This window comes from Grus americana, chromosome 18 (genome assembly GCF_028858705.1).
Source record: "Grus americana isolate bGruAme1 chromosome 18, bGruAme1.mat, whole genome shotgun sequence".
Classification (NCBI taxonomy): domain Eukaryota; kingdom Metazoa; phylum Chordata; class Aves; order Gruiformes; family Gruidae; genus Grus; species Grus americana.
The window spans coordinates 8,125,111-8,137,057 of NC_072869.1; the positions used below are offsets into that span (position 1 = coordinate 8,125,111).

At 51.6% G+C, this 11,947-nt stretch overlaps 1 protein-coding gene across 1 annotated transcript; it reads right to left on the reverse strand.

Annotated features, from left to right (window-relative positions):
• Positions 1–331: 331 nt before the first annotated feature.
• On the reverse strand, positions 332–5,651 carry OTOP3 (otopetrin 3). The gene is made up of 6 exons (XM_054846688.1): positions 5,261–5,651; positions 4,035–4,171; positions 3,221–3,279; positions 2,807–2,925; positions 1,220–2,148; positions 332–502 (listed from the first exon to the last, which is right to left on the reverse strand). Exons 1-6 carry the CDS (start codon positions 5,649–5,651, stop codon positions 332–334), a joined length of 1,806 nt encoding a protein of 601 aa, XP_054702663.1.
• Between the last annotated feature and the right edge of the window lie 6,296 nt (positions 5,652–11,947).

Consider the following 11,947-nt stretch of genomic DNA (forward strand, 5'->3'; position numbering starts at 1 on the left):
GAAGATTTCGATAGGAGCTGGTAAAGTCCCACTTGCTACCATACAGCATCTACTGGCAGACTGCCGAAAAGTACCAGCATGCATGCTTCCTTAGAGCAGTAAGACAGTTTGTTTATGGACTTTGAGTCTGTTCTCTGTGGAGAAAAAAATGATAATTTAAACCAACTTCCTTTTCTTCTGAAACTCATGGAGTTGTTGTGCAAGGAGAAATCAAAGCAGAAGCCAGAGGAAGAAAAGCTTAAAAGCTTCCATGTGCACATCCGCTGCTTACTGCATCATTGTTCAGCACCATTGTTTCACCCCAGGCTCTGGGGTGGGGAGTCAGCTTGGTTCAGGCTGTGATGTAGACCTCCAGGAGTCCCCCGATGGAGTGCATTCGGTAGAACACACCCAGTGGGAGGCCAAAGTTGACGATCGCAAACCAAGTGGAGTAGCCGTAAAATGACTTTTCCAGTCCATTCTCGAAGACAGGGTGAGCCCCAAATGTGGGCATGACCCACAGCTAAAGAGGTGTAAGGAGAGAAGAGCAGAAGTCAGAGGATGACAAACTGTCACCTACCTGCACTCTAATCTCAGCACTGGCTCAAGTGGTTGTAGGAATATCTCAAGAGTATTGGAGGAGTCTCTGTACCAGGAAAAAGAAGAAAAATTCCCTAGTTATGCTGCTGACTCTTTGCTAGAAGTCAAATCCTGTTGAATTCCTGGGAACCTAATCATGGCCTCATTCTGCCCCACTGTTTCCTTGGCCAATTTGTTTTCACTGGATTAAGGCTGCAGTGAAGATATATGTTGATTCAAGATCCCAGAGCAGAGTGTACATTATTAGGTGAGTTTCAATCCTGGAGACTCATGTTTACAAAGACTCACTGCTGGTGCCTCATGTTTCTCCACCTATCTCATGAAACACCCTTAATGAGTTTGATAACTTTTTCAGAGGCTAAAATTTTGGCACATAAGGATTTATTAGCTGTTTCCTTCCTGCACCCAGGAAACCTAGCCATATTTGTCTCTTAGGTTAAAAGAGAGACCTTATAATTATGGAAGTGGGGTATTAACAGAAAAAACGGTCTTGACTTGCTTTACCAGTAGGTTGAAACTTGGTGGGCAAAAGTTTCTTGTCTGGAATAATAGCCCAAGAGAAAGACAAGAAGAGCACGGCTCTATCACAGGTCATCACGGCTCAGCCAAGCTGTGATGGAGGAGAGAGACCAATACTTACTATGATGTTACACAAAACCAAGAAGAACGAGATCTCCTTTAATGCTTTTCTCTTCCAGCTCAGGTGAGAGTAGCTATGGATATAGGACAGAGAAGCTTTCCGGATCTCCTGTCCCAGCTCCAGCATGCTCACTTGTCTCTGGACATAGGCTTCATGATTCTGCTCTTCTTTCATTTCTCCCTCTTTGTCAGGAGACATCTGTGTGTGCTCCTCTTTGCTGCTTGTTGTGGTTTCCTCTTCACCAGGTAGCTCTGAAGCTGCTGCATGCTGCCCGGCATGTCCTGTGTGTCTGGCCTCCGTTGCTGCTGCAAAGGGCTGCCGGTGAAGCCCGTCAATGATGAAGACATTTTGGGTGATGTTCTGAAAGATGAGGAGGATAGAATAGGACAGGATGAGACTGTTCAACAGGTCCCTGGGGTCAGTGGCCACAATGGCAACAATGGAGAAGTAGGACATGCCGATTTGGCCGAGGGCAGCCCCCATCAAGAGGATCACATCCAGGCTGCGGGTTGGGTTCTTCAGTGTGTCCAGCTCCTTTTTTTCCAAGGCGTGGATGATTGTCCCAATCACTGCGACCACACTCATCAGGGGCAGGAGCACAATGTAGTAGGAATAATACATCACGAAGACCTGGCGGTTGGGGGCTGAGCCGGTGGCCTGGATCTGGTACATCATGAAGACACAGATCCCGATGATTACAGTCATGGTGCCCAACAGCGGCCCAAGGACCACCCCGTGGAGCTTGAACTGGGGCTTGATGTGAGGGACATGGTGGCTGATGCGTCTCCCCACGTTCTTCCACATGACGTACAGCACAGAGCAGCAGACAAGGCAGTACTCAGTGTTGAAGGGGTAGAGCAGGATGTAGCCCTTCTGGAAGACTTTGCAGATGGTTGTATTTGGGCATATGCATGAGGTAGTCTCGTTGCCTGGAGCACAAGAAGAGGAAGGCAACCGTTAAGAGGGAGATGGCTGGATTTCATGGCTATCTCTGGGAGTTTCTTGTGTGTAGGCACAACATCGGTCTCTCTGTATCTCAGAAACAGTGATCAGCAGGAAGTTAAGTGATTACCACTCAGTCCTCAAGGCTGCGAGGATTCAGAATAACAGGGTTTAGCAAATGTCTTTTCCCAAATATGAAGTACTCCTTCTGGCCAACACCATAGGTGCTGGATGAGAGACACACCCCTTCCTTCACAGTGAAGCCTCCTCTATCTCTACCCTTGGAATATTAGTTTCCCCTTTTTTCTCCCCCTGTATCTTCAGAAAGAAAAGCACAGCAACTACATGAGTCTCTCTGGTCTGGCAATCTTTTGCTTGCAGCTGACAGGTAAATGTGAGCAAAAATGCTAATATACAGTGGGCTTTTCCTTTCCTAGCCCTCAGTTCCAGGGTTGCACATGAGGTCCTCCCCGTGAAGATGTCCTCCCCTTGCAGCCCATCTCCTCGAGACAACCTCCAGTAATAGTGAAGTTGCAGTATTTGGGAGAACTGGTTGTGATACCTGAATCACTGAAGAACTGTTGTCCCCCCAGAGGTCATCTATGTCAGCCTAACCCAACTAGGGATGGGGAACAGGAGCCTTGCCTGCAAATCGCCGCTCCACCTCACGCAGCTGAGATTCAATCTCCATGTGAATGGTGTCGTTGGTCACGGCCAAGAGCCAGAGGAGGAGGTTGGTGGCTATGGTCAGCATCAGCCCACACCTGGGAGAGGAGAAAGGCACTTCTACAGTATGTTTCTTTAGAGAAGTAGCAGGCAGTTTTCCCCCTTTCTGCAGCAGTCCAAGGCACAAGTGAAAACCGAAGGGAGCTGGTGAGCCCAGATCCGTGGAAGGAGGATGAGTCTGATCAACTCATAGATTGGTTCTTGTGTGATACAGAATATGGAGAGTCAGTGTAAGATCAGATGAAGACAGTTCTAGCAGGAATAAGGGAGATCACAGAGAGAGAGGAAGAGTCTCTTTAGAGAAGTAGAAGGCAGTTTCTTCCCTTTTTGTACCTGGTGAAGTTGTGCTGGACTTGAATGCAGTCCTTAGAGTGATGCCACAGAAAAAAAGCCTGCAAATTGATAACGATAATGACGTGAGCAGGGTAAAGCTGGCAGCCTGCCGCACACGCAGGAAAGGGACAGGCAGGCAAGAAGGCACGTGTCAAGCGGGAGCAAACCTGCTTCTGTGCAAGTGGTGCAGGGGCACGTGCGTACCTGTGTTTCAGCATTGAGGCATGTGCTGGCATCCTTGGGTGAGCGCAGCATGCGTGTGTCTGCACCTAATGCAGATCTGGGAGATCTGCTTCTCTCTGTCTTGGATATATGTGGGTATTTGCTGCTGAGATGGGAACTAGTTTGCTTTTTAAATATGGCTTTGGGTCTGGAAAGAGGAGGGTTGGTATCAGAGTAACAAGTCGCAAATGGCGCGAGATACTTTTGCGCACAAAGGATTTTGTTGGGGGGGATGCATTAGCAGAAGGGCCGGGACTCAGGCTGGTGCAAAGTCATCTCTGGCAAAATCTCAGATTTCCTCTCCTTTCTCCCTATTTTGATGCTTCAAAACAAACTCCTCTGGATCTTACAGTATGTCAGGTATTGCTAGAGAGAATTCTTTCTAAATCTTTGTGTCTCAATCTGGCACATCAGGAGTGTGGGTGGGTGGTATTCGAAATGGCGTGTGATACTTTAGTGCCTTTCATGCTCATGAGAATGCCTCATGTGCACCCACTTTCCCGAATCTCCCCACTTCCCGCCACCCCTTGGGCTCCCAGGAATGGGGGGACAGAGAGAAAAAGCGAGCTTCCAGAAGGATAATGTGCAGTACCTGGGTGCAAATAAAAAGGATTTCAATGCTGGGGAACACAATTTCCACCCTGGATTTGCACTGGATGAGAATTGTGCTGTAGCCGATCTGAAACACATTCAGGAGGATGCTGAAACTGCCGAACAGCAGCACTGACCCTGGGCAAACAGCAAAAGCACCAGTAAATAAACAAAGACCTGTCTGTGGAGCATCTGAGACCGGCTGGGGACTCAAGACCTCGCGCCTCCTGGATTTGAGTGGAGCTGGAAACCTTCCCGTTTGGAAGTCTCATGATTTTGAGAGAAGGGGACAAAGGGGAGTCTGATTCCTGAACCTGGTTGCTTGCTTTGGCTGGTTTAAGGCGTTGAGACAATGCAACGTATTTTCCTGTGCTTGGATACAAGGTGGGAACAGGGGTTTTGGCCTTTTCTGTCCAATCTGGACTAACAGAGGTAAGCTAATGGCAAGTGACGGTTTCTACCTTGCAGAGAAAACCTGAGATGAACGCAGGTCTGCTGAGGCTTTTGGCAGCACCAGTCTGCAGAAGTTAGGACCCTTTAATTGTTTCTCCCTTTTGCTTTGGACACCTCTCTGCAGCTTAAGGTACTCAGGTGCCTTGCATATTTCTTCTCTTTAATTCTCTGTGCTTAGTTAATAAGACCATGCGCTAATTAGAAACTCCATAGTAGACCAGAGGCAGGGCTGCTTGAAGAAGTGTCATTTCACAAAGTGGGACAACTACTGATGGGAAATCTCCCAGGAAAGCCTGGATGTCACTGGGATGTGACTCACGGGGCAGGAAACAGGACTGCTGCTGTGATGTTAAACAAGGACGAGGGTGGCATAGGACAGCTGACGCCCTTGGACGGTAAACGTGGTGGTTCTCTTACTTTGCAAAAGGGCCATGCCTAAAACCTTCCCTGTGTCTCTCCCACGTGCTCAGTTGCTGGGAGATGCCCGGGTTGCGCTTTGGGAAGGGACCGCAGAGTGAGGTTGTGTTGGAGGCTGAAGGGAAGCCAAGTTCAAGACTTCCCCAGCTGCTCTGATTCCTCTCTGTGGCATCTACCATGCCCATGTCTTCCCCAGCCTCGCACCACAAGCTGGCAGGGCACCGGGAGATTCCTAATGCCCTAACTACATCTCCTGTGGCTGCTAGCTTTGTTAGTAGTGAGGGAAGAATTTCTTTATCTTCCAAGCACTGGGAAGAAGGGGAATGGCATGAGTTGATAAATAAAAGCAGAACTTACCCCGAATCCAGACTGGTCCAGCGTGGGAATCCCGGTACAGCACTGCGTGCGGCTGTCGGCTGGTGCCCAGCAGGTAGTAGGTTATCCAGAACAGGCACAAGACCTTGAGGATGGAGAGCAGGATCCAGACGTCTGCCAGCGTGATGGCCACGTGGTTGAAAATCATACTGCTGAGGAAGGCGCTGCCCAGAAACACCACGTTCATGGCCAGCAGCCCTGAGAAGAGCTGCCCAGCTTTCTGGGCTTGCCTGTCCCTCTGCTGCACTGAAGAGCAGTGACGGTACAGCCAGAACTTCTCATAGTGGATCATGGAGGTGCCTGGTGGGGCTGAGGCTGACCTGCTCTTGCAGTGATGGCAGGGCTTTTGCCTTGAGACTTTGTTGCCCGACATGGCTCGTCTGCCTGGGGATCACCTGCCACGTTGAACAAAGGGGAGGTTAAAAGTAAAAAGGATGGCAGGGGGCAGGCAGAGGTGTGCTCTGCTGTAAAAGCCACTTGTGTGGTGACCTCCCTTGCTCTTCTGCCAAAAGCTGTCCACAGGCACCTGCATTAAAATGGGCGCTTGATGTCTCTGCCCTGCCCCACCAGTACTTGGAGCTGCTGGGATCAGAGATGCCCAAATCGTTCCCATCCTCACCTTTCACACCTCCTCCGCATACAACCCTGGATTCAGGTTTCCTCCTTTCCTTTTGTTGCTGTAAGGATTAGGTGGAATTACAGAGCAAGCTCAGACCTGCTCTGAAATTCAGAACTGTTTGGTTTTGATTGATGGCTCCAACTTTGTGTTTTTGAGCTGTGAGGGTTACACCACGGTCCTTGTGTGGTCGTGGAAATTGCGGCAGAGCTGGAGAGAATAAAAAAGAATAAAAAGAGGGTCTGTAAGTTTTGATTGAAGCTGCTGGGAAAAGATCCAGCCTCCCACCCAGGAGGGCTGAGAAATGGGACAGAGTTAACACTTGGTTTTCTTTTCTTTTTTTTTTTTTTTTTTTTTTCCCCCTACTTGTAGCACAGAGGAAAAAGCACAGAGCCACGAGCACACTGGCATGGAGAAGTTTGAGGGATTGGTTCGGATAAACATGCAGAGCCTGGGAGCTTTTCTATCCAGCTTTTGGAAGAATCTCGGTAGGACTGTATTGCCCGTGAGAGAGAAATCTCCTTGCTCGCGTACAGCAATCAGGGAAGATCAGCCTCCCTAGAGATTCGGTATATGGAAAGGTGCTTTCACTCTGGAGAGTGACTCTGGCTGCGGTGGTGGGTGGGTGGAGGAAAGCAGAGCCCGGAGATGTGTTTGAGGGTGGGGGGAATTAAATGTAGTTGTCCTGGGGCGTTGGGGGAGAAGTTGTCTTGGAAGGGGTTGAAATTTCAGCGCTTTCCTCTTCTTCTGCATGCGCACGGAGATGCTCCGTCTCCCTTTGGGGATTCAGTGCGCTGCTGTTAGTGGAGACTGATCTTAAACTCTTCCTCATTTGGCTCCCAAACTCTCCTAACTTAGTACAGGAGCAAACACCCTCCCCTCTCCTAGTGCCATAACTACTCCTCTTTGGGGTCAGGGGAAGGAGGGGAGAAGCCATAAAATCAGAAGGATCAGATAGAAGGAGGTACCCGAGTGCCCAGACGAGGCTGCACGCCGCGGCTGCCGCTGGGGACCCAAGCCCTTGGTCCCGTAGCCGTGTGCTGCCGAGAGCAGCCGAGCCCCAGCCCTTACCTCCCTGCAGCCTCCTGCTGCCTGCCGAGTGGGAGCAGCTGCCGACACAGCCCCACTTACAGCAGATGTTAAAATCGCTTGCTGGAGTGCCACCAAGGACGCATGTGAGTCTCTCCAGTGGACCGAGGTGCAGGCAGAAGCCGTCAGGACTGCTTCCCGCCTAATGCAGCCTCTGCTCCCGGCTCATTGATTTTTTTTTTTTTCCCCACCTTGTTTACTTTGGGTCTATTATTGTCATTACATTAATTACTCAGTGAGAAGCTCTCGGCTCTGCCAAGGGCAGCCAATGGGGATCAGCTCCTTTACACACCTGCTGGGTTGTCCCATGTCAATGGCCTCGGCGCAGAATGTGCCAACTGGTAAAACCACAAACTGCGGTGACTAATTCGTGCCATGGCTCAGGCGAGTATAGAGCTAATCTCCTGGCACAGGCTTGTGCTGGGAGTGCTTAGCCACACTGCTTTGGCTAAAATCCACTTGAGTTCCCCGTTCCCTTGTTTTTAGGTAGACCCTAAGATTTTTTTTTACTCAAGCAGGCCATTGCTTTGTGCCTTTATCCAGGGCACAGATATCCAAACTGACCCCAAAAGGCAAATCTCACAGTCCAGCCTAGATGCAGGGATGCTAACGATTTGATGCACTTCTGGCAGAAAGGTTGCTTCTTTTGGGGGTGATAGCCACAACCTGTTCATGCTGGCTTCAAAGCCGAACCCTCGTGTGCAAACCCCGCAGGCTCAGCCATGCGGGGTCAGGGATGCTCTAGGTCAAAGCTGTGCTGTCCCTGTTCCCTTTCCTGCTGCAGGGCAAACTGATTTCTGTCTCGGGACTCTGCGGTGAGCTGATCCCCCTGGTTTTGTGGCTGGCAATGGGGATTTGGCATTCCTGGCTGAGCTGGTGAGCCCAGAGGGTCCATCAGGAGCGGATGGACCTCTCCATCGAAAGAGAGGAGTTGTACGTGTGTCCCGGGATGAACCCCCAAGCCCTGGGGTTCTTGCAGCTGGCAAATGTGTGAGTTGGGAGTTCAGAGCCACGGAACACTTCCCAAGAAGCTGATTAGGGGTAGGAGTGGGTGGGGGAGCACAGGTTATCATGTGTGGGGATGTGACGAAAGGGACGGAAAACAAGAGTGAAAGGGGCCCGTTGCTGCCGGGCGAGAACACCCAGCGTGCGCCAGTGCAGCCATTGCATTTAATGTCTGCCAGCAGAACGGCCGTGTTTAATGTCTGACCAAACTCTTGCACTGCTGAGGGAGAGGCCGGATGCTTTGATCTGGGTGGGTTTTCATGAATACCCACGGCTGGATTTGTTCTGCCTTTCCCCAAAGCATCATCATCTCCAGCCTGCTCAGAGGACCATGTCCTTGCTCCTCGCTTTGATGCTGCGGGATCCCCTGAGTGCAATCGGGCTCTCCTTTGGGTGCGTGGCTCTTCTCTGCACCCCATTCTAGAGCTTAGTAGGGAACTGGGATCTCCCAAGAGCGATTTGGTGGCCTCTTTGTTGAAAAAAGCCAGCAGTTTACATGTGAGACATTAAGAAACCTGGCTGGTTTTTCAGTTCACGTGGCCCTAAATTGGGGTAACTGTAGCACTGGGAAATGGAGGCCAGGAGTCTGAATATATCCCAGGGTAAATAAGTTTGAGTCCAACTAGAGGTTTTTCCTCTAAAGATGGGCCTGAAGTAAAATGCTGGGGCTGACTGTGCCCCACTGGTTTTGCCAATGGGATTGTGCATCTGGGCTGCAAAGGTGAGGCATCCTTCCTAGCCTGACTTGACCTCTCCTGGCTTTGGAGCTGAGATTGAACCCAGAGGAGTTGTAAAGCCCTGGGAGACTGGCTAATCCTCCCGGTTTGGCCTTTCCGTTGAAGAAGAGCAGCTGTTTAACTTGAATGTATTGACACAAGTTTAAGCAAGTCATTAAGTAAGCAAGCGTGAAGGAGAAGGGCAGGAAGGGGGAGGATGAGTTGAACTAACTGGACTGATGGCATAAATCACAACCCTGCTCTGCCCTGGGGAAGCTGCCTTTACTCAGAGGCTGAGAGAAAGCTGCTAAACATTAGAAGTGATGTTTGCCCCTTTGCTATCAGCAGTGTGCTTATTTAATGGCGTTATCTGTGCACTTAGCAGTAATAACACCCAGGCCGGGCCAAGCGGATCTGTAAACAGGACCCGGGGAGGAAGGAGATTTGTGCCCAGCCGCCGTGTTTGCCCAAAGGCCGCCTGAGGAACGCCATGCGCCTCGCGACTCCCTGGCCAGCCCACACCCTTCCTTCTCCGCAGCCGATAACCGCGCCGGTGACGTCTCCCACGGGGCTGGTGAGTGAGCACCTTTTGCAGGTGACTGCAAAGAGCAGCCTCATCAACGCGGGCAAGGGCGAGCCATGCCTCACCGCCCCAGCTCCGTTCCCTCGCTGCGGGAGTGGATGGGCTCTGCGGGCATGTGCTGGCTCCGCTCGTGAAGCATGGCTCTGCTTTTTTGCTCGCTCGGTTGCTTTGACCTCCTGCCCGTGTTGAGTTGCTCCTTGCTGCTGGGTCAGCAAGGCTGGAGCACTGCCTGTGTCCCTGGGATGTGCTCCTCCACCACCAACTCCTGCCCTGGCTCCCAGCACAGCCCGGAGCTGGTCCTGCTCACAGGCTGCGCCTTGCCTGGTGCTGTAAACCCGTCCCTCATCCCCAGCCTTGCAACCTTCTCAATGCATCCGCTTCCCAGCTACTGCATTGACAGGTAATAATTAACTTGGATTCCTCCCCTGTCCCTGACACACCTCAGAGCAAATCACCCAGATAAAAGGCTTATTTTTTTTTTTTTCCCCCTAATAAAACAAATCTCGCCCTCAAATAACAGATGATTAAGAAGCGGAGGAGGGGATGCGAAACCCTGGTAGCGGTGGGATGATGACTCAGTTCTGGCCTCGGCTATGGCCTTCCCTGCTTTTTTCTGATAAGTGATTTCTATCTCCTGCTCTTTGTCTCTTCCTCCTCTTGCCGCTCTCCCTTGCTGGCTCCGGCACCACGTGCCTCAGGCCAGGGTCTGGATCAGGACTTTTTTTGGCACTTATGGAGTGACTCAAGTCCTGGGGCTGGATCTGCAGATCCTTGAGCTCAGCCAGGGTTGGGGTCCTCACCCCGGCATCCCTGGATGAGTGATCTTTATTGCTGGGGTTCAGTGCTCCCACCAAACCCCTGCAGCACAGCAGGTCCTCAGCTCCCTGGCAGGCCAAGGTGGCTTTTATACCAAAGCCAGCAAGACGTGAGAGCCCCAGGGCACCCTTTGCTTCCCTGTAGCTCTTTATTTGCAGCGGCTGCCATTTAAAGTCACCCTGAGGCACAGCATTGTCCCCGTTCCCCATTCCCTAGTGCGGATCTGATCTCTGCTCCACAATCGATGCAAGGACCAGTCAGCAGGATGCAGCCGGTGGCCTCGGGGCCCAGCCTCATTCTCTGCTCTGACATGGGCTTTCTGTTCACCCAGCTCCCGTGCCTCAGTTTCCCTCCTTCCAGGTGTGGAAGATGGAGCTAACAGCAGTGCTTTTCTGCAGGGATCTCTCATGAGGATGTGTGTACAAAGGACAAAGTGGCTCTTGTCCAGCAGGACCCCTTCGCTTTACTCAGGTATTCTGCGTTTGGGGTGTTTTCCCCTCCCATAAAACTCTCCATCAGGGAGAGATGTCCCCTTGTTTAACCGAGCTGTGAGGAGGCATGTTGTGGGTCCGTAGTGAAGGGGGTGGTGATGCAGGAGCCAGCATCGGTCGGCTGCATCGCCTGCCAGCGCAGGGTCCCAGGGAAGTGCCTGGCTCTGTGTGACTAGGACTAGGATGCCTGCTCTGGGGGGCACCTGGGGCTGGGTGACACGCCTGGGACACTGGCTGCGCTGAGGAGTTGCACAGGGACGTTTGGCTCATCTCCATCAGCCTTGGAGATCATCCTTCTGCATGCTAACTGACCATGAGCTGATACGTTCTAGGTAGGCAATCCTTGAGCATGCGGCAGGACCCGCGTTTACAGTGGGGTTTTCTTAGAGTTTGGGGTTTATTTGTTTGCTTTTTGGACTTGTGTGTACTTGCTTTCCCTCTGTCCCCTTTCTTGGGCATATAGATAGTGTTCATTGCTGAACGCTTCCCTATCTGCTGCCTCTCCCAAGATGCATGTACGTGGCTGGAGGGCAGCAGAAGAACGCAGCCCGTGGTTGGAAACCCTGCCGTCCCCACACCTGCAGCCTGGAGAAGCCCCAGGTTAGCAAGGGGCCCTTGCAGAACTTGTGCTGTCCCCGGGACATTTTGGTGTATCCTAATGTGATGGGTTGTGGTTCCTGCTGACCCACCACCCTGGAGTGGTTGATTTGGGATTATTGCCTGTATCGGTGCTTCTTGGGCTGTTGTGGGGTTCTCCTTGCACCCATCGTGAGTTTATTTAGCTCCAGAAGTGCCCTTGCGGTCTCTGTCCAGAACAGAAGAGCAGTTCCTCTCAGCCCTGCCTGGCTTGGTGCGGCCAGCCCTGGGAACCTGGGACCAGGCACCAGCAAGAGTGCGTAGGAGGAAAACCCAGTCTGCCCCCCAGGAACAGAGTAGGTGATTAACAGTGTTTTCTGCCCCCGTCCGAGCTCAGCAGTTAGGGCTAAAACAATGTGTAGGGGTGTACGTAAGACTGACGTCTCTGCACCATTTGCGTCTCTCTTCTGACTTAATCTGTGGCTCCTGCAGTTAAAATTAATAAGGCTTTTGTTTTATGAAAGGTAAAATTTCAAGGGAGAGATTGTATCTTTACCAGATCAATGGAAAAAATAGAGCCAGGCCTTTGCTGGTCAGCGGGGCTGGGAGAGCTGCCTCACTGCTCCAGGCTGGGGAAGGGAAGGATCGACCCACCCCAGGGGTGCTGGATCAGTGCAGTCCTCCCGGGACAGGGAAATCGGGGTTCACCCCATCTTATACCCGCCTCACAAAAGGGCTGCTGGCAGGCAGGCTGGTGTCAGACCAGCCAGAGGCACC

Coding starts and splice junctions, on each gene's coding strand:
- OTOP3 (XM_054846688.1), bottom strand. CDS start 5,651: ATGTCGGGCAACAAAGTCTCAAGGCAAAAGCCCTGCCATCACTGCAAG. Junction 4,172..5,260: donor TGGACCAGTCTGGATTCGGG/GTAAGTTCTGCT, acceptor CTGTTTGCCCAG/GGTCAGTGCTGCTGTTCGGC. Junction 503..1,219: donor TGGTTTTGTGTAACATCATA/GTAAGTATTGGT, acceptor ACACCTCTTTAG/CTGTGGGTCATGCCCACATT.